This window comes from Esox lucius, chromosome 5, assembly GCF_011004845.1.
Source record: "Esox lucius isolate fEsoLuc1 chromosome 5, fEsoLuc1.pri, whole genome shotgun sequence".
Taxonomy (NCBI): Eukaryota; Metazoa; Chordata; class Actinopteri; order Esociformes; family Esocidae; genus Esox; species Esox lucius.
In genome coordinates, this window is record NC_047573.1 from 31,000,585 (window position 1) to 31,027,512 (window position 26,928).

The 26,928-nt window shown below is 40.9% G+C and overlaps 1 protein-coding gene across 1 annotated transcript in view; it reads left to right on the forward strand.

Moving 5' to 3' along the window:
* The window catches only part of LOC105030020 (integrin alpha-M), a 77,919-nt gene that overhangs the window by 45,200 nt on the left and 5,791 nt on the right, over nt 1-26,928 (forward strand). Inside the window, exons 10-22 of the mRNA XM_034292089.1 lie at nt 244-314; nt 2,219-2,342; nt 2,422-2,555; nt 2,880-3,020; nt 3,124-3,336; nt 3,458-3,591; nt 3,683-3,828; nt 3,929-4,131; nt 9,054-9,179; nt 9,306-9,379; nt 9,516-9,657; nt 26,036-26,134; nt 26,707-26,786. Coding sequence (XP_034147980.1) covers nt 244-314; nt 2,219-2,342; nt 2,422-2,555; nt 2,880-3,020; nt 3,124-3,336; nt 3,458-3,591; nt 3,683-3,828; nt 3,929-4,131; nt 9,054-9,179; nt 9,306-9,379; nt 9,516-9,657; nt 26,036-26,134; nt 26,707-26,786 — 1,687 coding nt within the window. The remainder of the gene's footprint in view (nt 1-243; nt 315-2,218; nt 2,343-2,421; nt 2,556-2,879; nt 3,021-3,123; nt 3,337-3,457; nt 3,592-3,682; nt 3,829-3,928; nt 4,132-9,053; nt 9,180-9,305; nt 9,380-9,515; nt 9,658-26,035; nt 26,135-26,706; nt 26,787-26,928) is intronic.

A 26,928-nucleotide genomic window follows, 5' to 3' on the forward strand; every position in this document is an offset into this window, starting at 1 on the left:
CACATTTCAGGCTTCAAAAATAAAGATATAAAACTGTAATTTTTTGTGAGGAATCAACAACAAGTGGGACACAATCATGAAGTGGAACGACATTTATTGGATATTTCAAACCTTTTTAACAAATAAAAAAATGATATATCCAAATATATATCCAAATATATTATTGTTATATCAGTTATATTTTTTATTTTTAGCTAATTGTGTTTTGATATACAGTATGCATTTTTTGTGTATATTTGTCAGGATCTCAGACTGGAGACTCCATTAAGATGGAAATGGCCCAAGAAGGATTTAGTGCAGCATACAAGCCTGCGGTATGTAATACCCCCATGCTCAGGTCATTCAGTAGTATTCACATTGGCTGTCTTATATTCCAAGCACTAACCATGTTTTTTCTACTTGTACTAAAGTTTAATTATTTCATCTAAAATATGTCGTCTGGGACATTTGCAATAATGAAATATGTTGTTAAATGGTTGTTTACATATCACTATCACACTTCTAATTCTAAGTTTGAAAGCAAATTATTTTTGTGACATTGGGCACAAACTTGGGAATAAACAACATAATACTCAATGTTCAAGGCCCCTTTTTTGCTAAAAACCCCACTTTTAAAACCAGTGGCCAATAATTACAAACGCAAAATTTGTTTTTGCCCCCATTTATCATGTGCTGAACTCAAAGATCTAAGACTTTCTCTATGTACACAAAAGGCCTATTTCTCTTAAATATTGTTCACAAATCAGTCTAAATCTGTGTTAGTGAGCCAAGATAATCCATCCATCTCACAGGTGTGGCATATCAAGATGCTGATTAGACAGCATGATTTTTGCACAGGTGTGCCTTAGGCCGGCCACAATAAAAGCCCACTCTAAAATGTGTCCAAAATGTGTTGGTACATGGTACAAAAAACAGATAAAAAATAAATTATATTTTGTATATTTTTCGAAGTCGCCACCCCTTGCCTCGGTGACAGCTTTTTGCACACTCTTTGCATTCTGTCAGTCAACCCGCTTCATTAAGGTAGACTCCAGGAATCAATTTCAATTGTGACTTGTTAAAAGATAAGCTGTGAACTTTCTTTACTTCTTAATGCATTAGGGGGTGTATACAGAGGCTGACAAGGTAGGGTGGGTATACAGAAGACAATAATTATATCTATACTACAGTAGTCCATATTATGGTAAGAACTCATTAGAGGTACCAGCTTCAGAAATCGGCAAAATTTGCACCTCAGATTGCTGCCCAAATAAATACTTCACAGACTTAAAGTAACAGACACACAAAATCAACTGTCAAAAGGTGACTTTGTGAATCAGGACTACATGGTGGAATTGCTGCAAATAAACCCCTAGAGAAGGACAGCAATAAGAAGAGACTCTCTTGGCCCGAGATACATGCAAAATGGACATTAGACCAGTGGTAATCTGTCCTTGTGGTAATTAGACCAGTGGTAATCTGGTCTGATGAGTTCAAATTTGACGTCATTGGTTCCAATCGCTGTGTCACTGTGAGAAGCAGAGTGGGTGAACCCATGTGGTTCCCATCTTAAAGCATGGAGGTAGAGGTGTGATGGTGCTTTGCTGGTGACGCGGTCTGTGATTTATTTAGAATTATAGGCACTCTCAACCAGCATGGCTACCACAGCATTCTATAGTGGCACACCATCCAATGTGGTTTGCGATTAGTGTAAAAACTATTTATTTTTCAATGACCCAGTAAATACATCCAGGCTGTTTAAGGGCTAGTTGACCAAGAAGGAGAATGATGGAGTGGTGTCTCAGATGACCTGGCCTCCACAATAACCTGACCTCAACCCAGTTGAGATGGTTCGGGTTCAGTTGGCCCGCAGAGTCAAGGAAAAGCAGTCAACAATTGCTCAGCATATGTGGGATCTCCTTCAAGACATTCTAGGTGACTACCTCATAAAGATGGTTGACAAAATGCTAAGAGTGTGTAAAGCAGTCATCAAGGCAAAGGGTGCCTTCTTGGAATAATGTAAAATATAAATGTATTTTGATTTGTTTAACATATTTTTGGTTACTACATGATTTCTTATGTGGTATTTCATAGTTTTGATGTCTTCACTAATATTCTACAATGTGGATAATAGTAAAAATAAAGAAAAAAACCTTGAATGAGCAAGTGTCCAAACCTTTGACTGGTACTGTAAGTAAACTTATATATCCAATAATTCTGTTTTGCTGAATCTTGCTAGGGAGGATTCCATGTGGCATCTGTTGGAGCCTTCCAATGGAGGGGGGCTTACCAGGAATACACAAGTGCCACTGAAACCCCCACTTTAAAACAGAGTCCAAACATGGAACCAGATAGCTATATGGGTAAGGACCACTGCTAAAAAAACAGCCATCCATTGTTAATGTTGTCTCTGTCTCTGACCCTGTCCATATCCCTCTCCAGGTTATTCCATGGCAGTTGCTCGTACAAGAACTCGCCAGTTTACCATTTTAGGTGCTCCAAGGTATAAACACACAGGTAGAGTGGAGGTGTTCTGCCCTGGAGTCAACTACAAGCCAGTAGATTTTTCAGGACAGGTTTGTACACAATGGGAAATTATTATTGACTTAAACTGCCCAATAAAATTATTATTTCAGTAAACCTGTACATAAAAAATTTTGCAGACATAATTTTTCTAATTAAAAGCATTACACTTCTCTTGGCTGAGCTGGCAAATCCACTTTAATGGATATTGTAATGCCCACTCATTTATGTTTTCTGCACAATAGGCAAACAAGAATGCAGTATAGATATGAGTTTTATTGTAATCTGGAATAACCTAACATAATGTAAAACTGCATAATGTCCCAAATTACTGTAAGTGTTTTGAATTACTTGTTTATTTTCCGTATATCTTGCAGATTGGTGCGTATTTTGGGGCCGAAATTTGTGCAGTGGATATAGATAATGACTCCTATATGGACTTCGTCCTGATATCTGCTCCAACATTTACTGACAGACAAAGAGAGGGCAGGGTCTATGTTTGCACTATCAGTGACTGGGTAAAAGCATTTACAGATTTTGTTTAAAGTCTTCTCTCTTAATCCACCTAATCATCCAATTTACTATGATATTTTTTAATAATTCTTTCCATTTTGTTTTCAGTCTGGAGTGGTCTGTGGATTTGCTGCTGAGATGACACTGCAGGGGGATGTAGGGAAGATCGGCAGATTTGGAACTTCTCTTGCCCAACTTCCTGATTTGAATGTAGATGGTTTTAATGATCTAGCTGTTGGAGCACCTCTGGAGAACAATGGCAAAGGAAGTGTCTACATATTCCATGGGTCAAGAATTGGAATCAGTAACATCTATTCTCAGGTTTGAGCAAGACAATGGGAAATTACTGAGGGGTATGGGTATTATATTGTATCCTATTATTGACATTGTTTCAAGATGTACATTAATTGTAGTTACCTTTTCTTCTACACAATATTTGCAGAAAATTTCAGGCTTTGATGTACAGTCTGGATTAAAGTTTTTTGGACTATCCATCAGTCAGTCTTCTCTGGACATGAGTTCAGATTCTCTCCCAGATTTGGCTGTGGGATCTAAGGGAGCTGTCCTCTTACTCAGGTATCTCTATGAAGTTGTAGTGGCCATAACCTGCATTTATTTATATTTCATACTATCTCATACTAATAATGTTAAAACTTTGGATTTTTAGGTCAAAGCCTATAGCAACAATTAGGACACTAGTGTCCTTCCATCCTCCCAAAATATCTACTGATGCTTCAAGAAGCAATATTGCTCTGAAACACACTGCTACAGTCTGTTTCACCATGACGAAAAACACAGCAGACAATACCAAAGGTGTTTTGATCTGTTTACTTTTTAGTTACATTGCATACATTTTCAATTGCATGTACAAAGTGTACTATTTTCATTTTATTCAACCTTTTTCTACATCCAGGTGAAGCAAAGATTAATTATACTTTGACCCTGGATGTGACCCGGCAAGCTCCAAACTATCGTGCTTATTATAACAACCAAGATAAAATGAGGAAGAAAACCAAAACTGTCACATTGTCACAGGGACAGCAGTGCTTTGATCATATCTTCTTTATTATGGTAGGTATGAAACTCCACACTGGCAGGGTAGTTTATGCCAACAGGTCTCCAAGGACACAAGAATAATGGTCCTCATGATAAACTAGGGCTTGGAAGAAATTAGCTCCAATATTAACTTGAGATACCTGACAACTGGATAGCAAATGCATTGCTTGTATTTAGGCAATGTTGGTGTTGTAACCAGAGTTGGGGAGTAACAGATTAAAAGTAATCTGATACATGTAACTGATTACAAAAAAACAGTAACTGAAATCTGTTACGTTACCAACTAAAATATTGCAATCGATTACAGATGCTTTTGAAAAAAATGCATGATTAATTTTGAATTACTTCAATTGAAAAAGAATAGGTGCGTGAAATAATTATGACAAGTTGCATGTTTTAATTTTTAATTAAAGGTTTCAAAATCATTATTTGAACCAAAATAGCAATTGCGTGCCTCAGTTGTTGTGTGTGTGTTCATCATGCGGGCAACGTTGGGCACCCAAAACCTGAATTGAGACTGATGAAGCGCTAGTTGAATTTTCTCTTGTTTTGGTTGGTTGGATGGCTGGTAAAAACAAAGTAAATCTACAATAATATTAACCTACCCATATAAAATGTGATTTAGCTAGGATATCTACTATCGACACATCTTTCTCAGAACAATGATAGGAGATAGGCCTACCTGGTGTTATGCCTTTTTCAAGGTATATTTGTTTCAAGGTATATTTCAAGGTTAATTCCAAGGAATATATGTCAAATGCACCAAACACAGCAAGGAAGAGTTGCACTGAACAACTCTAATCAGGAATTGTTTAGAAAATTAGGCAACTGTTTGTTAGATAGAAGTAACATGGCGCTGCTTTCAAGATAAAACATTATATGGAATTCATCACGATATATGAAGAGAAAAGGTGTGTTAGGAAGCACTCTGCCAAAGGGTGATCTTTGCATTTTATGCATCCATCTCAACTCCATCCATACAGGTAGGCCATGTGATTCTGCTTGCTTTGCATCTCAGAAATTGTTGTCTATTGATAAACAATGGCTGCTGGGAGTGCAGGTGTATAATCAAATTTATTTTCTTTTATTTTTGTGTTTTGAAAATCCGTCGCTGGTGGCCCTAATAATCGCAGATAATGTTTGTGCGGGTAAAATGTATTTGTGTGTGGGTGTTTACGATTGCAAAGTTGCATTAGTGTGCCTGGGGTTTCTTAAAAGTTTTGAAAATGTTGGTGGTTGTGGAGCAAACATCAGACTACTGCAGATTTAGTGTAGGTGCGAAAAGCTATGGAAATCTAGACTTTTTAAATATAGCAATGTCAATACGCTTTTCAAGAAATGTATTGTTCAACAATGTTTTGAAGCAATTAAAAACATGCATAAAATCAAAATATCAAAATAGGCTAACACATCCTTAGATTTTGGGTTATGTTCAGACAAAAAGTCAGATTCTGGAAGGTCGGGGGTTATTAGATTAATTGGAATTACTGAATATCTGACAAACCTTTAGCATGTAATGTGGAGATGTAGCCCAATCATATTGAAGCAGAAAGCAAATAATATTCAAAGTAATCAGATTATGTTACTGAGTTTGAGTAATCAAACAGGTACATTACTGATTACAAATGTGGACAGGTAACTAATTTAAAAAGTAACCGACCCAAAGATGTCTAATGGCTCAGTGGCTGTCCACCTGCACTCCAACTATCTGCATTGCTGCTACTATTTATTATGAATCCTGCCACTTTATCTTTCACTGTACTGTTTATACCTGATGTATCAAGTTCATGTGAAAAAAAACTTTTATTTTATTTGGTATGTGTTAAATAGAGACCAACCAGACCAGTTTAGCACAAGGCCAGTGTCTCCTTTTGAATAATTCAATAGCTGGTTGGGGTTAAGGCCTAAGAGGGTGTAAACTACGAGGAATGAGCATGAACAAGGACCAGCTCAGAACTAAGTAGAGCAGATTATCAACATTTAAAGCAGCATATCTTTCCCATTTCTTTATCAAACAGTGTTGTATTTAGGGATGTCCCGATCAGGTTTTTTTGCCCTCGAGTCCGAGTCATTTGATTTTGAATGTCAGATCCTAATGGAGCTATAGAACCAATATTCAACTCATTGCCAATAGGTGGTGTAAAAACTTGCATAGGACACCTTTAAATTAGTACCTGAATAACATAATTTTAAACCTACATGCCCTGACCTCATGAAGTAAGTTTAGGACAGCCCTTTTGCCCACTCCGATATCATTCCACAGCTTGATTTAAATACTCTGCTGGTGAGAAAATAATGTGTATTTTTGCAGGTCACATATTTGGCGATTGACAGATCATTATAAAGTACAATTATAAATAAACTATTGACAGAAAGCCACAGAATAATTTCTTCAGTTTATCCACTGTTTGTTCTTCAAAATTGTTTTATATAAGTGATGATTGGAATTAGTGAATCTGTCACAATTGTGGTAGTGGTAAGACACAGGCGCAGAGGCAAAAGGGTGGAAGTAATCCATGGTTTTAATGAAACAGAAACAAACCAGAAGCAGCAACCAGTGACATTAGGGCATCCATACCAAACCAAAATGAACAACACTGGGTGGGGCCACACATAGAAGATAAATAGGGTCCCCAATTGGAGGCAACGATCTACATCTGCCTCCAATTGGGGATACCAAAAGGATCAGAGGTGGCTAAAGGCACCACCTTCTGTCCTGACTATGGCCTCAGCCCAGTGCAGAGATGGCCAGGGGCATAGCCAGGACGTGACAGAAACTTTGCTGACGTACTTCTTACATCACCTTTTTTATTTATGTAGCTTATTACATGTGTGTCATTTATGTACCTTTTACTGATTGTATATAACGTGCTCCATTGTAGGGTAAACCGTTTGAATGTGAAGTAACTACATTGAACAAAATTATAAATGCAACACTTTTGTTTTTGCCCCTATTTATCATGAGCTGAACTCAACGATCTAAGACTTTCTCTATGTACACAAAAGGCCTATTTCTCTCAAATATTGTTCACAAATCTGTCTGAATCTGTGTTAGTGAGCACTTCTCCTTTGCCAAGATAATCCATCCACATCACAGGTGTGGCATATCAAGATGCTGATTAGCAGTGGGTATTTCTTTAAGACTGCAAGGGAAGCTCGGCTTCCCCTATAATGTCAAAAAAAATAATGGTCAAATATGTACTATTGTGTAAACATTTTTGACTAAAAATTTGTTAAAACATGTTCATCTCTAAAACAAGTTAGTTCAGAATCAGCTACAGGTCGGCTGACTCAATTTACCTCACATACAATCCCGCAGCGTCACTGTGCATTTCCCTGTTGAAGCCGAGCGTCCATTGACTTCAATGGGGCTGCTTAGAACAGTATTTTTCAGTGCTCCGAAAGTAGACGGTGATTGGATAAATGCTGCGATTATGTCCCGCCCATGGCCCGGACGATGTGCTTCCGCGTGATGATTGGAGGATCTGACGATCTGTCAAACTGCATCTCCTTTTGACTGACAGCGGTCTGTACTATATAAGCTATTTCGCGCTCAGTCCCATCACAGATTTCTCAAGTGTATTCGAGAAAGACAAACTGCTGCAATATTTCTTGATATTTGTTTGGCGAAATTGCTAGCCGATTTGCATCATACAATTCACACAATTATAGGCTACACCACAATCCTTGTTTCAGTTTTACAAAGTTTAATATATATTTTTTAGATAGTTAGTTAGTTCATTCATTCATATACAGTAGTAGGCTAGGCTAGCATCGTACGTGGGTGATACTGCGCACGATGGCAGACAGTGCTAATATTGTCAACCTGATTTTAGTGAAGCCATTAATAAACAGAGTAAAATTATATTTGTAAAAAATATATATATATATATATATTGTTCTGTTACAAAATTAAATGTTATTGTCTGGGGTCCAAAAGACCCCAAAGACCCCGAGTGTCACTACAAATGAAGACTATCAGAGGGTTATAATGTAGGCCGAAAATGAGCTTCCCCTCTTTGAAAGACCAGCAGCCGCCACTGCTGATTAGACAGCATGATTATTGCACAGATGTGCCTTAGGCTGGCCACAATGAAAGGCCACTCTAAAATGTGCAGTTTCACTATATCTGGTGTGACCACCATGCAGTGCAACACATCTCCTTTGCATAGAGTTGATCAGGTTGTTGATTGTGGCCTGTGGAATGTTGTTCCACTCCTCTTCAATGGCTGTGTGAAGTTGCTGGATATTGGCAGGACCTGGAACACGCTGTCGTATACACTGATCCAGAGCATCCCTAACATGCTCAATGGGTGACATGTTTCAATGAGTATGCTGGCCATGCAAGAACTGGTATGTTTTCAGTTTCCAGGAATTGTTTACAGATCCTTGCAACATGGGGCCATGCGTTATCATGCTGCAACATGAGGGGATGATCGTGGGTGAATGGCACAACAATGGGCCTCAGGATGTTGTCACAGTATCTCTGTGCATTCAAAATTCCATCAATAAAATGCACCTTTGTTCGTTGTCCATAACACATGCCTGCCCATACCATAACCCCACCGCCACCATGGGCCACTCGATCCACAACATTGACATCAGAAAAAATGCTCACTCATACGACGCCATACTGCCCTGTAAAGTGCCCTGTAAAGTGAATTCATCCATGAAGAGAACACCTCAACAAAGTGCCAGATGCCATCGAATGTGAGCATTTGCCCATTCAAGTCGGTTACGACGACAAACTGCAGTCAGGTCGAGACCCTGATGAGGACAACGAGCATGCAGATGAGCTTCCCTAAGACGGTTTCTGACAGTTTGTGCAGAAATTCTTTTCATCATTTAATCAAAGTTTTGTCCTGTAAAGCTATTCATTAATGGCCAAAAAATGTATACAGGCATCCAGCATTTCAGCACAATTTTTTTTCCAATTCTTCAAAAACCCTACATTTGGCCAATTCAGTTTTTCTCTTTTCCAGGAAGAACCAGAAGACGTCCTCAATGAATTGTCTAATGAACTTGACTATACATTTGAAGGGTTGCCTTCGTCTGGAGGACTCAGTTTAAGCCTTTCCCCACAGACATTGACTACAACATATCATCCTGTATGTTATTTTCCTTAACTTGTTCTAACAAAATGTCCCAAAAATGATTTTGAGGTAGGGATACATCTAAGATGTATCTACATCCTGGGAATTCTTTCATGAAATTAACATGTTATCTTCCCTCAGTTAGGCTTTGTGACTAGATGTGGAACTGATAACAACTGTGTGGACAACCTCAAAGTGGATTTTAATTTCACTGGGTAAGTTTACTACATCAGAATATTTTCAGAAAACTGCTGATTAGAATGATGATAATTTAATTGTAGCTGGCAATAAGAATATATAGTGACATTATGGTCCTTATATCACTCCTCTAATGATTCACACCTATTTCAGATCCTCAGAGATGAAAGTGGGCATTGATGATGTATTAAATGTGACAGTATCAGTTGAGAGCCGGGAAGAAAACTCTTACAATAGTCGAGTCATTCTCACTTACCCTGCAGGACTGTCATTCAGGAGGCTCATCACAATCCAAGTAAGAATACAAGGACACCACTCAGTATTGCCAGATGTGTCGGTTTCCCACCCAGTTGGGCTATTTTTAATGACAATGTGCAGGCTTGAGCAGGTCAATTTACAAATAGGGTTGTATATTAAAAACAGTGTTTGGGCAGGATTAAATATTTTGTAAATAAAAACATCTGTAAAGGTGTTTATTACCAAGTACCCACACCTGATATACCCTGGGATCTCCCTCATTACCAATCGGGCTACCGAGTGTCTCCTGAAAAGGATGGTCCGATCCTTAAAGGAACGTCACAAACACAACTTTTAAGTTTTCTTATGGATCTGCATTTTGTATTTACACAATTTTTACACACATTGTCCTTCAATCGAAAGGAAAATGTGTGACTGCATCGCCAATGGGTAATACAACGCTGAGCATGTTTTCGACTTCAGGCAACTAACTTAAGCAAAGTTATGTAAGCCTAACATCTGGTTGGCTAACTAGCCAGCTAGTAGGCTACTGTAGCTTAACTAAAGTAATGAAGGTATCTGCCACCTGTCCCGTATGATATGGGATCGTCCAAATAAAATGCACTGTCCCTTACAGAATCAATTCGCTCAATTCTCTGTGTCTTTGTCACATATTTTCGTGCCCACCCTACAAGCCTACGAGAAATAATAAAAACATAGCAGAGAAATATTAAATCAGAATGACCGGCGAGTTGTCTGTCACTCACCGTCATCGCAGCCCTGGTTAAGGAGATTCAGACGCACGGTAACATCAGCAGTGCGGTTCTCTCAGATAAGTTGAGCTGTGTGTATGTGTGAGAGAAATATTACCAATATCCCACTTGGTGGAAAGTCAAGTCACTGTTATTTATATAGCACATTTAAAAACAATAGGAATTGACCCAAAGTGCTTTACAGTCGAGGCAGATGGATTAACATCTGCCTAAGAACAGGTATATGTGCCGGCACTAGAACAAACATTTTGGACAGGCTTTTGATTGCCATGGACGGGCACATTTGTCCTACTTATCAACATAGAATTGTAGCTAAAGCACGATGGACGGAAAGCATATAATCATTGCATGCAAGACTTGCTCAGGCTATATACTACCAAAATACACAGCTGTCAATCAAATTTGAAAGCTTTAGTAACTGCAGTAGTTGCACATTCTTTGGAGCTTAATGATCACATCACTTAAAGCACATCTTCGATTGCATTTGCAGATGAAGGCAAGAGAGCTAGCCTACATTCCCAACAGTAATTAGTGAAGCACAGAATTGGGGAAACATCTTAACCTAATAATTTTTGGGGGTCAAATATATCTAGCTGGGGGGCAATGCCCCTGTGCCACCGGGTCAGTATACATGATTAAAGGAATAATACATAAAAGGCAACAATACATAATATAATACAATTGTACATACAGCTCCGGAAAAAATTAAAAGACCAATGCACCTTTTTTTTTTTTTTTCAAAAAAAGTTGAAAACGAAGGTTTTGAGTGAGGAACCAAAGCATTCAATTTGCAGTGGTCTCTTAATTTAAACGCTTCTGTTCCTCACTCAAAACCTTCCTTTTCGACTTTTCTGGAAAGGAAAGAAAAATGTGCAGTGGTCTCAAAAATAATTCTGGAGCTGTATAATACATAGATGGGCACACTAAAATGGAAAACAAACAAAAAATATGTCAAATCAAAAAAATTATGTCAAATCAAAGTAATACAATAAGTAGTTAAGAGAAATTTAATAAAACCAACAACAGATTAAAACACATTAAGAGGACATAAAAAATAAGTAAAGAGTTGACTTGACAAAAACCAAGGGACAACCTCAGACTGAACTAAAAGCAAGAGAAAAAGGTGGGTCTTTAAATTTGATTTAAAATTGTCAGTGGTGGATCAGGACTTAATGTGGGATGGGAGACTATTCCAGAGCATGGGAGCAGCAACAGACAAAACTAGGCTACCTCATCCTTTGTGGAGGGAGGGTTCTTGCTTCTTGCAAATATGCCAATCTATTTTGAAAGACCAAACATCTTGCCCATGTCTGTGATCTGATGTTTTAATCCTTAACATAATTGATGCAACTGTTCTTTACTCTTTTTTACTTTATTTCCATTACATCCATGTTCACAATAGCAGAGGACTTTGAAAATGATGCATAAAATGACAAATTGGTGCATTGATTTGCACAGTTGCATTTGGTTCATTCAGTATGTGTCTTACACATCTAGCTAATGTTAGTGGTTATACAAATGTGCTCATTGTGAGGTTATGTTCTATTTGTTTTTTGTTTTTGAATGTAACCCCGTTGTGTTTGGTTTTTGTTTGTGTTCCTACACGCAGCCTGTCCTTGTCCTTATTGTTTCCACCTGTGCATTCTTTGCTCCCTTGTTGTGTCCCTATTTAAGTTCCTCCTGCCCCAATGTTTCATGTTGGTCATTGTCGTTAGTGTGTTGGTTCTGTAGCCTGTTCCTGCCATTAGTGCCATTAGTATTTTTCTTCTGTTATACATCATTAAACTACAAACCCGATTCCAAAAAAGTTGGGACACTGTACAAATTGTGAGTAAAAAAGGAATGGAATAATTTACTAATCTCATAAACTTCTATTTAATTCACAATAGAATATAGATAACATATCGAATGTTGAAAGTGAGACATTTTTTAATGTCATGCCAAATATTGGCTCATTTTGGATTTCTTGAGAGCTAAACATTCCAGAAAAGTTGGGACAGGTAGCAATAAGAGGCCAGAAAAGTTAAATGTACAGATAAGGAACAGCTGGAGAACAAATTTGCAACTTATTACGTCAATTGGCAACATGATTGGGTATAAAAAGAGCCTCTCAGAGTGGCAGTGTCTTTCAAAAATCAAGATGGGCAGAGGATCACCAATTCTCCCAATGCTGCGGCGAAAAATAGTGGAGCAATATCAGAAAGGAGTTTCTCAGAGAAAAATTGCAGAGTTTGAAGTTATCATCATCTACAGTGCATAATGTCATCCAAAGATTCAGAGAATCTGGAACATTCTCTGTGCGTAAAGGTCAAGGCCGGAAAACCATACTGGATGCCCGTGATCTTCGGACCCTCAGACGGCACTGCATCACATACAGGAATGATACTGTAATGGAAATCACAACATGGGCTCAGGAATACTTCTAGTATGCCGGCTAAAACTCCATAGGTCAAAAAATAAGCCGTATTTAAACAGGATCCAGAAACGCAGGCGTTTTCTCTGGGCCAAGGATCATTTAAAATGGTGGAAAAGTGTTCTGTGGTCAGACAAATCAAAATTTGAAGTTCATGTCATCCGGACTAAAGAGGACAAGGACAACCCAAGTTGTTATCAGCGCTCAGTTCAGAAGCCTGCATCTCTGATGGTATGGGGTTGCATGAGTGCGTGTGGCATGGGCAGCCTACACATCTGGAAAGACACCATCAATGCTGACCGTTATATCCAAGTTCTTGAACAACAAATGCTCATATGCTTTCAGGGCAGGCCTTGCATTTTCCAACATGACAATGCCAGACCACATACTGCATCGATTACAATGTCATGGCTGCATAGAAGAAGGACTCGGGTACTGAAATGGCCAGCCTGCAGTCCAGATCTTTCAACCATAGAAAACATTTGGTGCATCATAAAGAGGAAGGTGCGACAAAGAAGACCTAAGACAGTTGAGCAACTAGAAGCCTGTATTAGACAAGAATGGGACAACATTCCTATTCATAAACTTGAGCAACTTGTCTCCTCAGTCCCCAGACGTTTGCAATCTGTTATAAAAAGAAAAGGGGATGCCACACAGTGGTAAACATGGCCTTGTCCCAAATTTTTTGAGATGTGTTGATGCCATGAAATTTAACATGAACTTTTTTTTCCCTTAAAGTGATAAATTTTCTGTTTTTATTAAACTTTTTTGGAATCGGGTTTGTACATTCGACCAGGAAAACCATTTTCAATACACTGGCTGAGGGAAGGGGGTTCTCACCCAAGATTTGACAGTACATGGCCCCGTCCATCGTGCCTTTGATGCGGTGAAGTTGTCCTGTCCCCTTAGCAGAAAAACACCCCCAAAGCATAATGTTTCCACCTCCATGTTTGACGGTGTGGATGATGTTCTTGGGTCATAGGCACCATTCCTCCTCCTCCAAACACGGCGAGTTGAGTTGATGCCAAAGAGCTCCATTTTGGTCTCATCTGACCACAACACTTTCACCCAGTTCCCCTCTGAATCATTTAGATGTTCATTGGCAAACTTCAGATGGGCCTGTACATGTGCTTTCTTGAGAAGGGGGAATTAAGTCCTTCATTTCGTAGTGTGTTACCAATTGCTTTCTTGGTGACTATTGTCCCAGCTGCCTTGAGATCATTAACAAGACCCCCTATTTTACAAATAGTTTGATTCCGTCCTGATACTTTTCATCTTCTGAATCTTCAGACCCATTTTCACTATCCTCGCTCTCCATATTAATTTATTCCACTTCTTTCGCCAGCTGCCCATTTCTCTTTTTTTAAAACAATTGCTTGTAGCAACTGAATGCGTCTTCAATGCAATCCAAGTGCATAATGACTTTATTGGTAGCATGGTAAGTGCGACACACGCCTCTCCCCCTGGCGCACTCGCTCACTATTTTTCTCTCTTTTGGGGAGAGGGGTGACACGAATAGACTTCACATTGGTTGTTTTACAGCAATCTGTGATTGGTTTATGTATGGTAGTCTTCTAAACAACAGAATGAGATCAAGGATAATTAGTTAGGGCAGCTGTTAAAATCCTGAAGGAATTCTGGTTTACGAAAGTACACAAACAAGACGTTGTTATTTGCAGCGGAATGTCATTGTTCCTGTGGAAAAGAAATGAGCCTCTAACTTCTACCGTTCCAGAGTAATGAATAAATATGTGTGACTAGAGGTTTTGTGAGCGCGATTGTGGGGTTGATGAAAGTACACAAACGAAATGTTATTTGCAGCAGAATAACCCTATTAATGTGGAAGAAGAATGAAGCGTCTAACTTTTACGGTTACGGAGCAGTGATTTTTTTTTTTTTTACATTGACGCGCCCGCATGTCAAACGTGCAAAGTAACAGTATCAAATCAATGGTAAGAACACTGAGATTCAGGTAGTGTAGAAGTCAGTAGACATCACTACAGTGTAGTTTATGCGTCTAGCAACTTTAACACTTTAAATATTAGGGAATGTCATTCTGAAAATACTGCAAAGGAACTGAAGAGTGTTCACCTATTTCCTTGAGGTTTGGTGTGAGGGACATTGAAGGACATTGTGAGGGGACATTGACACAAGCTACAGTAGGAGGGAAACAAAGAGAAATACAGGGTTACTCTTGATAAAAAGATCCAATATTCCAATTTGTTTTAAACTTAAAGCATAACGGGAACCCTTCTCAAATAACCTGTGAGAGCCAGAAGTGCACTGAGTGTTCTGAAGTAGATAGAATTCCACCTCTGATTGGATGTGTGATGAAAAGATGACAAGTGGCCACCAATACTTGCCAAATAAAACTACTTCTAACAAACTAAAGATGTAGGTGGACCATGATGTTGGTGTACTATCACTCTGTACTTACACACATTTTAAGGACTAATACATGCATATAGGTTTCCTTTTATAACCACTTACGCTAGATGTGCAAGACTCATAATGAATGAACTGAATGCAGCTGTGCAAGTCAACAACATACTGTAATCTAGTCAGTCGTGCCGTGGGGTTAGATACTTTCATTTCTTTAGTTAAGCTACAGTAGCCTACAAGCCAACCAGATGTAGGCTGACATAACTAATTAACACACTAATGCAACCAGGTTATTGTAAGGTTTTTATTTTTCATTTTTCCCCCTTGAAGATTTCAGTTTGTTTTTCAAATGAATTGTTCACATTATAGATCACATTAAGAGTGGAAAGAGTTCTGACATGATTTATCTTTGGCTCGTTCTTTTACATCACAAGAGCCTGGCATTTTAACAGGTGTGTGTAAGCTTTTTATATCCACTGTAAGTTAGTTGCCTGAAGCCGAAAACATGCTCGCTGTTGTATTACCCATTGGTGATGCAGTCAAATATTGTTATACAGTGAGGAGAACAAGTATTTGATACACTTCCGATTTTGCAGGTTTTCCTACTTACAAAGCATGTAGAGGTCTGTAATTTTTATCATAGGTACACCTCAACTGTGAAAGATGGAATCCAAAAATCCAGAAAATCACATTGTATGATTTTTAAATAATTAATTTGCATTTTATTGCATGACATAAGTATTTGATCACCTACCAACCAGTAAGAATTCTGGCCCTCACAGACCTGTTAGTTTTTCTTTAAGAAGCCCTCCTGTTCTCCACTCATTACCTGTATAAAAGACACCTGTCCACACATTCAATCAAACAGACTCCAACCTCTCCACAATAGCCAAGACCAGAGAGCTGTGTAAGCACATCAGGCATACAATTGTAGACCTGCACAAGGCTGGGATGGGCAACAGGACAATAGGCAAGCAGCTTGGTGAGAAGGCAACAACTGTTGGCACAAATATTAGAAAATGGAAGAAGTTCAAGTTGACGGTCAATCTCCCTCAGACTGGGGCTCCATGCAAGATCAAACCTTGTGGGGCATCAATGATCATAAGGAAGGTGAGGAATCAGCCCAGAACTACCCAGCAGGACCTGGTCAATGACCTGAAGAGAGCTGGGACCACAGTCTCAAAGAAAACCATTAGTAACACACTACGCCGTCATGGATTAAAATCCTGCAGCGCCCTAAGGTCCCCCTGCTCAAGCCAGCGCATGTCCAGGCCTGTCTGAAGTTTGCCAATGACCATCTGGATGTTTCAGAGGATGAATGGGAGAAGGTCATGTGGTTTGATGGGACAAAAATAGAGCTTTTTGGTGTAAACTCCACTCGCCGTGTTTGGAGGAAGAAGGGTGAGTACAACCTCAAAAACACCATCCCAACCGTGAAGCATGGAGGTGGAAACATCATTTTTTGGGGATGGTTTTCTTCAAAGGGGACAGGACGACTGCACCGTATTGAGGGGAGGATGGATGAGATCTATCGTGAGATATTGGCCAACAACCTCCTTCCCTCAGTAAGAGCTTTGAAGATGGGTTGTGGCTGGGTCTTTCAGCATGACACCGCCCCGAAACACACAGCCAGGGCAACTAAGGAGTGGCTCCGTAAGAAGCATCTCAAGGTCCTGGACTAGCCTAGCCAGTCTCCAGACCTGCACCCAATAGAAAATCTTTGGAGGGAGCTGAAAATCCGTATTGCTCAGCGACAGCCCGAAACCTGAAGGATCTGGAGAAGGTCTGTATGGAGGAGTGGGCCAAAATCCCTGCTGCAGTGTGTGCAAACCTGGTCAACAACTACAGGAAATGAATGATCTCTGTAATTGCAAACAAAGGTTTCTGTACCAAATATTAAGTTCTGCTTTTCTGATGTATCAAATACTTATGTCATGCAATAAAATGCAAATTAATTACTTAAAAATCATACAATGTGAATTTCTGGATTTTTGTTTTAGATTCCGTCACTCACAGTTGAAGAGTATAATTACAGACTTCTACATGCTTTGTAAGTGGGAAAACCTGCAAAATCAGCAGTGTATCAAATATTTGTTCTCCCCACTGTATCTAGGATGAGTGTCAGAGCTTCGGAAGGAAAAGGAGTAGAAGGAGACCGAGGCAAGACATCTTTGTTTTTTCTTTTAATAAATGTGAATAAACAAGGCGAAGCACAACAATGCTCTTTACAACAGCGAGACAATAACACACAAAGACAGGGGAGGCAGAGGGAACATATATACTGGGGGGAATGATGAGGATGAGAACCAGGTGCGCTAAACAAGACACAGGTGAAATGCATAATGAGATGGACGGTGGTGTCAGAAGGCCGGTGACGTCGAACGCTGGAGCCCGTCTGCTGCAGGGGGAGGTGAAGCAGCAGAGGGCGCAGTCGTCACAATGAGAAACAACTCAACTCATTACATTTGATAATAAAATAATTCCTTACAAACAACAGGCAACATGATACCATTACTAGTAAAATAATCGAACTATTACTATTGACTTTGACTTACTGAGTGTGTAGCCATCCAAATAACACTTCATGTAAAATAGCATGATCTGTGTAAATAGCAACCTGTGTAATTCATGTTGGAATCCAGCTCTCTCCAGTTCAGTAAGCTTCACAGTTGAAAACATGTTTGGCAACTTGTGGAGATGAGGAAGAATGTGATGACTTCCCCATGCGTCCAGGTCCAAGCATGACAGTGTCCTCAGGGACATGTTTTGCTTGAACATCACCTGCACAGCTGGTGTAGCCTTGGATTACCTTTTATAAAGAGTTCAGTTTAAGAAACAAGTAAAGACATACTGTATATGTGGAGCCTGCTCCTATATAAGCTGTTCAGGAATAATATTTATTTTAATATAAGAATTGCGTACATTAGAGTGATTATTTATTTTTCATAAATGGATGCGTATTTTTATGGTGTTGTCATTATGTCTTGTCTAATATCGAGGACCATGTTGGAAATAAATGTTTCATTATGCTTTCACATTTTATTCTCTGGGTGTCATCTTGTGATGACATTTGTTTACCTAAATAAAGTCATACCATACCAGTTTTGAAAGCCTACACCACAGGGTGTTCCCTACCTAGTTGGTCCAGGATGGATGAGGCCTCAGAGCCAACTTAATCTTCAGCCCTGACAGATTTGTCCGCTTTCTGTTAATCAGGTCTTCTGGCTTGGTGAAGCAGGATAAAAAATCCCTGACAAGTTTCTCCTGCTAATCGTGGAGTTTATGAACCTTTGTGTCCTTGGATTAAAAAAGCAGGACGTAATGCTTCAGACTGCTGAATAGAAGTGGAGCTAAATGAGGGTTTTCTTGTCCTCAAATAACACCTGCCTCTATATAAAAAAAGAATAACACTAATGTTAGAATTTAGCAGTTACATATAGTGGTTAAATAACAGAGAACCCACAAAAATCAAGGGAGAAAATGCATTCTGTGTTTATTGGATTAATGCAGAAGAGTTGTTGTCAAAACTCTACTCACTGTAATGCGGGTTACAAGCTGATATTTACATTGAAGGATGTGTCTACCTAGCAAAGATCAGGTTTCCAAGACAGTAACCCCCATGCCAAATGGTCAATGTAAACATTCCTGTGGTTATCAGAGCGCAACCTACAGAGATATAATCTAGACAGAGATGTTTCTGATGTTCTCATTATCTACAGTAGGTACATTCACTTTGAAACATACATTCGTATTGTAATTTTGAATGCTCAGATACCACATTAACAACCAATAAGTGTAGAGAATTTACGTGTATCAGAATCTCTGAAGAAGGACGAGGCTTCGGTCCAAATGAAGATTTAACACAAAGATTTATTAATAGAAAATAAGTCAAAATACATGAATTACGCTGCTACGGCAAAATAGTTGTTTTAACCCTCAAGTTTCCACATCTATTCGCCCCGAATGAAGATTTTAAATTGTTTTTATTCCTCCCGCCACAGGGGCGGGTACTTTTCACTCTCGTTGTGAAAAAACATCCTTATTGGCTCTTCGTTGTTATGGTGACATGTTGGACGAATCTGGTTGTATTTTTCATTGTCCAATGAAGAAGGACATGCTCTACACTCTTCCCCCTTGGGATTATTTTCAGTCACAGATCAACAGATTCTCGCATCCAGATGTGAAATCTTTACAAAGTTACAGTAATTTACATTAACATTCTATTGTCCTAACATAGACTAGAACATCAGGGGGTGGGAGACAGAAGGTTTCTTCCTGCTGTATAGGCGGCAGTTTCTTTTGCAGGTTAATTGTTGGGTTTTAATCCTATCTCTCTAAATAAGACAAAGGAAAATCAAGGTGTGTGAGACAGAACGCTGTTTAGACCTATTAGTTAGAGAGGGACAAGGAGTGAGAATTACAAAAGAGTTTTAAACTTTGATGGTTATTGTATCCAATCATATTTTCCTATCCTGACTGCAGCTTACAACTTAATACAATAAAAACATAGAAATACATGGTTATTAAATCAGCATTAGTTAAACTTCATTTATCTCAACATAAGTAAATGTACTGTTTGAATTTTTTGTCACCTTGCAAATCCTGACTTTTTTTCATCTTCACCTCATTTGTGAACCCCTCCATGAACTGCCACCTTAACATGGTGGAGGGGTTTGAGTACCCGAGTGACCCTAGGAGCTATGTTGTCTGGGGCTATATGCCCCTGGTAGTGTCTCCCAAGACAAACAGGTCCTAGGCGACGGGTCAGACTAAAAGCGGTTCAAAACCCCCTTAATGATACTTAATGAAAGTACAATTTTGAGTTCCGTGACGTCGCCCGGTATGGCGCAGCCGGGGCCCCACCCTGGAGCCAGGCCCGGGGTTGGGGCTCATACGCGAGCGCCTGGTGGCCGGGCCTTTCCCCATGGGGCCCGGCCGGGCTCGGCCCGAACGGGTGACGTGGGGCCGCCTTCCCGTGGGCTCACCACCCACAGGAGGGACCATAAGGGGTCGGTGCGGAGAGGATCGGGCGGCAGTCGAAGGCGGGGGCCTAGACAACCCGATCCCTGGACATGGAAACTAGCTCTAAGGTCGTGGAATGTCACCTCTCTGGCGGGGAAGGAGCCTGAGATCGTGCGTGAGGTTGAGAGGTTCCAATTAGAGGTAGTCGGGATCACCTCTACGCACGGCTTGGGCTCTGGAACCACACTCCTTGAGAGAGGATGGACTCTTCACCACTCTGGAGTTGCCCATGGTGAGAGGCGGCGGGCTGGTGTGGGTTTGCTTATAGCTCCCCAGCTCTGCCGCCATGTGTTGGAGTTTACCCCGGTGAACGAGAGGGTCGTTTCCCTGCGCCTACGGGTCGGGGATAGGTCTCTCACTGTTGTTTGTGCCTACGGGCCGAACGGCAGTGCAGAGTACCCAACCTTCTTGGAGTCTCTGGGAGGGGTGCTGGAAAGTGCTCCGACTGGGGACTCTATCGTTCTACTGGGGGATTCAACGCCCACGTGGGCAACGACAGTGACACCTGGAGGGGCGTGATTGTGAGGAACGGCCCCCCTGATCTGAATCAGAGCGGTGTTCAGTTCTTGGACTTCTGTGCTAGTCACAGATTGTCCATAATGAACACCATGTTCAAGCATAAGGGTGTCCATCAGTGCACGTGGCACCAGGACACCCTAGGCCGCAGGTTGATGATCGACTTTGTTGTCGTCTCATCTGACCTGCGGCCGTATGTCTTGGACACTCGGGTGAAGAGAGGGGCGGAGCTGTCAACTGATCACCACCTGGTGGTGAGTTGGATCCGATGGGGGGGGGGGGGGGGGGGCTGGACAGACTCGGCAGGCCCAAGCGTACTGTAAGGGTCTGCTGGGAACGTCTGGCCGAGTCTCCTGTCAGAGAAATCTTTAACCCCCACCTCCAGCAGAGCTTCGACTGGATCCCGAGGGAGGCTGGAGATATTGAGTCCGAGTGGACCATGTTCTCCACCGCCATTGTCGAAGCGGCTGCTCGGAGCTGTGGCCGTAAGTTCTGTCGGGGCGGCAATCCCCGAACCCGGTGGTGGACACCGGAAGTAAGGGATGCCGTCAAGCTGAAGAAGGAGTCCTATCAGGCCTGGTTGGCTTGCGGGACTCCTGAGGCAGCTGACGGGTACCGACAGGCCAAGCGGACTGCAGCCCGGGTGGTTGTGGAGGCAAAAACTCGGGCCTGGGAGGAGTTTGGTGAGTCCATGGTGAGTCCGCGAAGAGATTCTGGCAAACAATCCGGCGCCTCAGGAGAGGGAAACAGTGCCCTTCCAATGCTGTTTACAGTAGAGGATAATACGGCCGATAGTAGAACCTCGGATTCAGGAGGAACAGTGTGGTTTTCGTCCAGGCCGTGGAACACTGGACCAGCTCTATACCCTCTACGGGGTGTTGGAGGGTTCATGGGAGTTTGCCCAACCAATCCACATGTGTTTTGTGGATTTGGAGAAGGCATTCGACTGTGTCCCTCGCGGCATCTGTGGAGAGTACTTCGGGGATATGGGGTCCTGGGTCCTTTGCTAAGGGGTGTCAGGTCCCTGTACGACCGAAGCAGGAGCTTGGTCCGCATTGCTGGCAGTAAGTCAGACTTGTTCCCAGTGCATGTTGGACCCCAGCAGGGCTGCCCTTTGCCGCCGGTTCTGTTCGTAATTTTTATGGACAGAATTTCTAGGCGCAGCCAGGGGCCGTGTGAAGTGCAAAACAGTTCTATGAAAATGGTAGGTAAGACAGGAGAAATCAATTGCGTAATAAACGGTTTTAATATACTTGCAAGGAGAGAGTACGCAGGTTACAAAGTAACAGTGAATAGTCTCTAAATAAAACATCATTTCGACAGTATTTATTACATAGAAAAAGGGGTGTGGTAAGATGCTGCCATCTGTCTCATGTCAATCAAACACATTCCCTTTGTTCTATCACACAAGTCAAATGCTATCTTCCCCCACCTTATCCTTCCTGCCATAATGTTTACTGTAGTGTTTACCCAAAGGGGCCAACTGACCTTACTCCCCCCAAGGACCACATTCCTGAGGAACAAAAGACTGACACCCTTCTTCTAGGCAGGAGGACATGGCCCAAATACCTGTTAATCCACTGATATTATACAGACATGTGTGTCACAATCAAAGTAAAGATCTACATATCAGCCAAATGGAAAGACAGACATTTCTCAAATGTACCTTAGTTCAAAATTACCATAACAGCCGGAGGGTGTCAGGTTTGGGGACCACACGATTTCGTCTCTGCTCCTTGAGGATGATGTTGTCGTGTTGGCCCCTTCAAACCAGAACCTTCAGCATGCACTGGGACGGTTTGCAGCCGAGTGTGAAGCGGTGGGGATGAAAATCAGTACCTCCAAATCCGAGGCCATGGTCCTCAGTCGGAAAAGGGTGGCTTGCCCACTTCAGGTTGGTGGAGAATGCCTGCCTCAAGTGGAGGAGTTTAAGTATCTAGGGGTCTTGTTCATGAGTGAGGGAAGGATGGAACGGGAGATTGACAGACGGATTGGTGCAGCTTCTGCAGTAATGCGGTCGATGTATCGGTCTGTCGTGGTGAAGAAAGAGCTGAGCCGCAAGGCGAAGCTCTCGATTTCCCGGTCAATCTACGTTCCTACTCTCACCTATGGTCATGAGCTTTGGGTCATGACCAAAAGGACAAGATCCCGGATACAGGCGGCCGAAATGAGCTTTCTCCGCAGGGTGGCTGGGCGATCCCTTAGAGATAGGGTGAGAAGCTCAGTCACCCGGGAGGAGCTCAGAGTAGCGATGTTGCTCCTCCACATCGAGAGGGGTCAGCTGAGGTGGCTTGGGCATCTGTTTCGGATGCCTCCGGAACGCCTTCCTGGGAAGGTGTTCCGGTCCCGTCCCACCGGGAGGAGACCCTGGGGATGACCTAGGACACGCAGGAGGGACTAAGTCTCCCGGCTGGCCTGGGAATGCCTCTGTGTCCCCCCGGAAGAGCTGGAGGAAGTGTCTGGGGAGAGGGAAGTCTGGGCGTCCCTGCTTAGACTGCTGCCCCCGCAACCCAGCCCCGGATAAGCGGAAGATGATGGATGGATGGACCTCATTTGTGAAGTTCTTGGATCTGTTCCCCAACTCCTTCCACAACTCCTTGATCCGGGTTCTGCCAGCTTCCTGTACGCCCCGCTTTTGTAGAATGGCATTGACAATGTCATTGCTTGGAAAGGCGTAGTAAAACATGACCAATGCATCCCAAATGTGCAATGTGTCCAGACTGACATCTAAGACTGAGAGCCACCGGTGTGGAATATAGCACTCTGGCCACGAGAAATGGATGCCAAATATGCTGCAAAATTCTCTGAGGCCGTATTTCATGTCAGCTGAACATTTGTGGTCTGTGTACAGGTCTGAGAGCAAAGCCTTAACCCATCAACACTTAAAAGGACAACATAATATCTTGCTGGCATTATGAAGGCGGTGGTAAATGAGTCACCATCAATGTTGAGGATTTGAGGGTCACAGCAGGCTCCGATCTTCTTCTCCAGGTAATTTTTAGAGCCCCTCATCACAGCACATGAGTCCATGAGAATGGACACCAGATTATCCCATGGGAGTGTCATCCTTTCCAAAAGCCCATCCAGTGCATTGAAGAGAGATTCTGCTGATACAGATATGAGCTACAGAGCTACAAGGTGTTGTACAACCATCCTCTCATGTTTCTCGATCCAGTAGCTGTGAGATTGACATCCAGTCCACCTTCACATCCTCTGCCTCCTGCACACAGCACACTTCTCGTTCCCCATGAACACAGCTCACTCCCCGTTTCCCAATCATCTGAATATGGTTCTCATTAGTTTTCCCTATTTCGTTCAGTTTGATGCACCTGTTTCTTTGTGAGATATTGTTTGTTTAACACACCATACTAAGCCATTCTTGAGAGTTTTTGTGTGTGTTCATTTGCCTGTGTACCAACTAGCCTTCCAGCCTGTTAATTCTTGACCTGCTTGCCTGAATTTTGAGCCTTCGCCATTCTGCTCTCCTGTGTATCGATCTTTGCCTGCCTGATTGCTGCCCTTTGGAATTAAAACTACACTTTGCGTTGAGAACCCACTCCACCATCTGGTCCTTGTCATATTCTTACAGTAGCTACCAAGAACACCTAATACCCTTTTATTTGTCTTGCTTGTGGCATCATGAATGTTGAGAGAGAAGGGGACACTTCTTATTTCCTCTAGTTCTTCATCTTGGATAGTCTTCTTGACACCATGGGTGAGCTTATGTGAAGCAGATGTCCTGTCCATTGAGCAAGGGCTTTCGGATCTTTAGCCAGCTCGCCTCTTGCGCCATTCAATAATCCCTAGTGTGACTGACGGGGAAGAGAATTCTCAGCAACAAATCCTAGAATGAGTACCTGAAAAACTGAATTTGATAAAACACCATACACCCTAAATAAAATAAAGTTTGTTATCACTAAAATATATACTTTTCTAAATATGCAATTTGTTCTGAATAGTATTTATTATTGTGTTTTTTGTTTGTTGAGTATTTTCCCCATTGGAAGCAATCTTATTGATAGGTCTGTTAAAATTCAGTCAATTTCTGTAACAACCAGTCATAGCCAGTGGCGTGCTTTCATGTGTTTTGAATGCTTCATATGGCACTGGTTCGCTAATTTTGCTGAAGCAATTCAGTGAAAAGGCATTTCCTTCAACTTGGACATTCTACAGCAACCAGCTCCATTTAAAATGTTTCTTGACCCCCTCATTAATAGATTTAATCCAGGGCTAGCCTGGCCATGAGTCTGTGTATGCTGGAAATCAAGAATAAAGTAAAGTTAATCATGAAGTAAAGCTAGCAACCAAACAAAAAAGCTAGATATCAGGATATGTTAGCTAGCTGGCAAGTTAACATTGTTATCTAGCTAGCTAACATTAACAGTAACGTCAGTAGCTATAGCTAGATAACTAGCAATGCAAACTAATTTTACAACTTTCTGAAAAGAAACAGTTAGCAAACGTTAGACTTACCCATATTCAGGTACTTTGTCGACACTGTGTTTTCACTAGATCACATTCAAGGTGTTCAATACTACAGGAATCTGTACATCTTTCACTGTCTCTGTCATGGATGCCATGGTTGCCCTTTTTTTGTAAATGTAATCTGTAAACAGTTGTTTTATACAAGACAAGCCACTGTTTTCTTTAAGGGCCATCTCTGCATTTGCAATGAAATGCCTGAATTATGTCAATTTCCTTGTCATAGGCTGCTTGCACAGGACATTTCACAAATTTCATCACAGGTTCAACTTCCTCTGTGACAACCACACTGTACATCTCAGTTCCTTCAGTATTTTCATCAGAGGAATTTGCAATGTTTCATTCTCCGACAATGTTTTGAGTAGTATCCTAGTCTGGGATTTCCTCATTGTTGTCCAATTTACCTTTCGAGTCAGACAGGGTCATGTCATCATTGTCCTCCAGAAAGTATTTTCTAACAACTTGATCCCACTCAAATATGACCAACAAAATTCAGGGCAGTGATGTGGTTGACAAACAGCTATCCTGAATAGTAGTAACATGCGACATACGACCCCGTTTCCTCACATATTTCTGTCACATATTGCCACTAGGTTTTATGGGGATTATGACGTATTGACTATTTCAGTCAATTACGTCTGTGAAAGAGATTGTATGCATATGCATTCCTTGTGTTAATGCATTCCATCTACCAATTTCTATTTTATTCTATTGACATGAATTAGCTTTTTTGGAAAATGGGCCCATTATTAAGAAACCATAGTATTCAAAAGCTCTGGGAGGAGTGAAACTGATTTTAGTTAACAAATGTGGTGTTCAAATTTTTTCAAAACCATTTTCCTTTCCAGGGAAAAGTGGAGTGTAACTCCATAGACAGTGAGCATGGTGTAACATGGGGAAAGAGTGACTGCACCATTAACAAGCCCATCTTCAAGAGCAATTCTAAGGTCTGTTCTTACTTTTTCTTTACCTTTTAATGAAAACATTAATTATATAAAACAGGGGGAAAAACATAACATAAAACATCAAGTTTTATAAAGTAATCAATCAAATGAAAAATGAAACATTGAATCAGTCAATTCAATGAATTTCACAAAACTGGGAATACAGATATGTGCATGTAAAAAATGTCTGGGATCTTTTACTGCAGGTCATGTAATATGGTGTATTTTTATATATTTATATTTTTGTTCAGTTTAATAGTTATCACAGTCCAAACACTCCTGTAATAAATGGGAGGGATGGGCTTGAAGAAATGTAACCACTTAAAACCATTTTGAGTGCTATTTATAATAATTGACAGTCCATATGAAGGTTATATATGAAGGTATTTCTGAACTTTTTGAAACTATACATTCATTCTAACAGTACAGACAGTGAAATATACTGCATATTTTTGGGATTTGAATTAAGCTCATAAGGCATTTTCAAGAAGGATTGGATTCATTACCTTTATTTTGAAGTCCAAATATGTATGTAGTAACTAAGTAACTTTAAATTATACATTGTTGTTTTCTAGGTTTTCTTTGTAATCTCCTATGGAATAGATAGTAAAAGTCACTTTGAACAAATAGTGACTTTCACTGCAAATGCCTCAAGGTATGTGTGGACCTAACTTAGTAAAACTTTTTTTTATTTACAGTGGATCTAAAAAGTCTACACACCCCTGTTAAAATGCCAGTTTTAGTGATGTAAAAAATGAGACAAAGATAAATCATGTCAGAACTTTTTTCACTTTAAA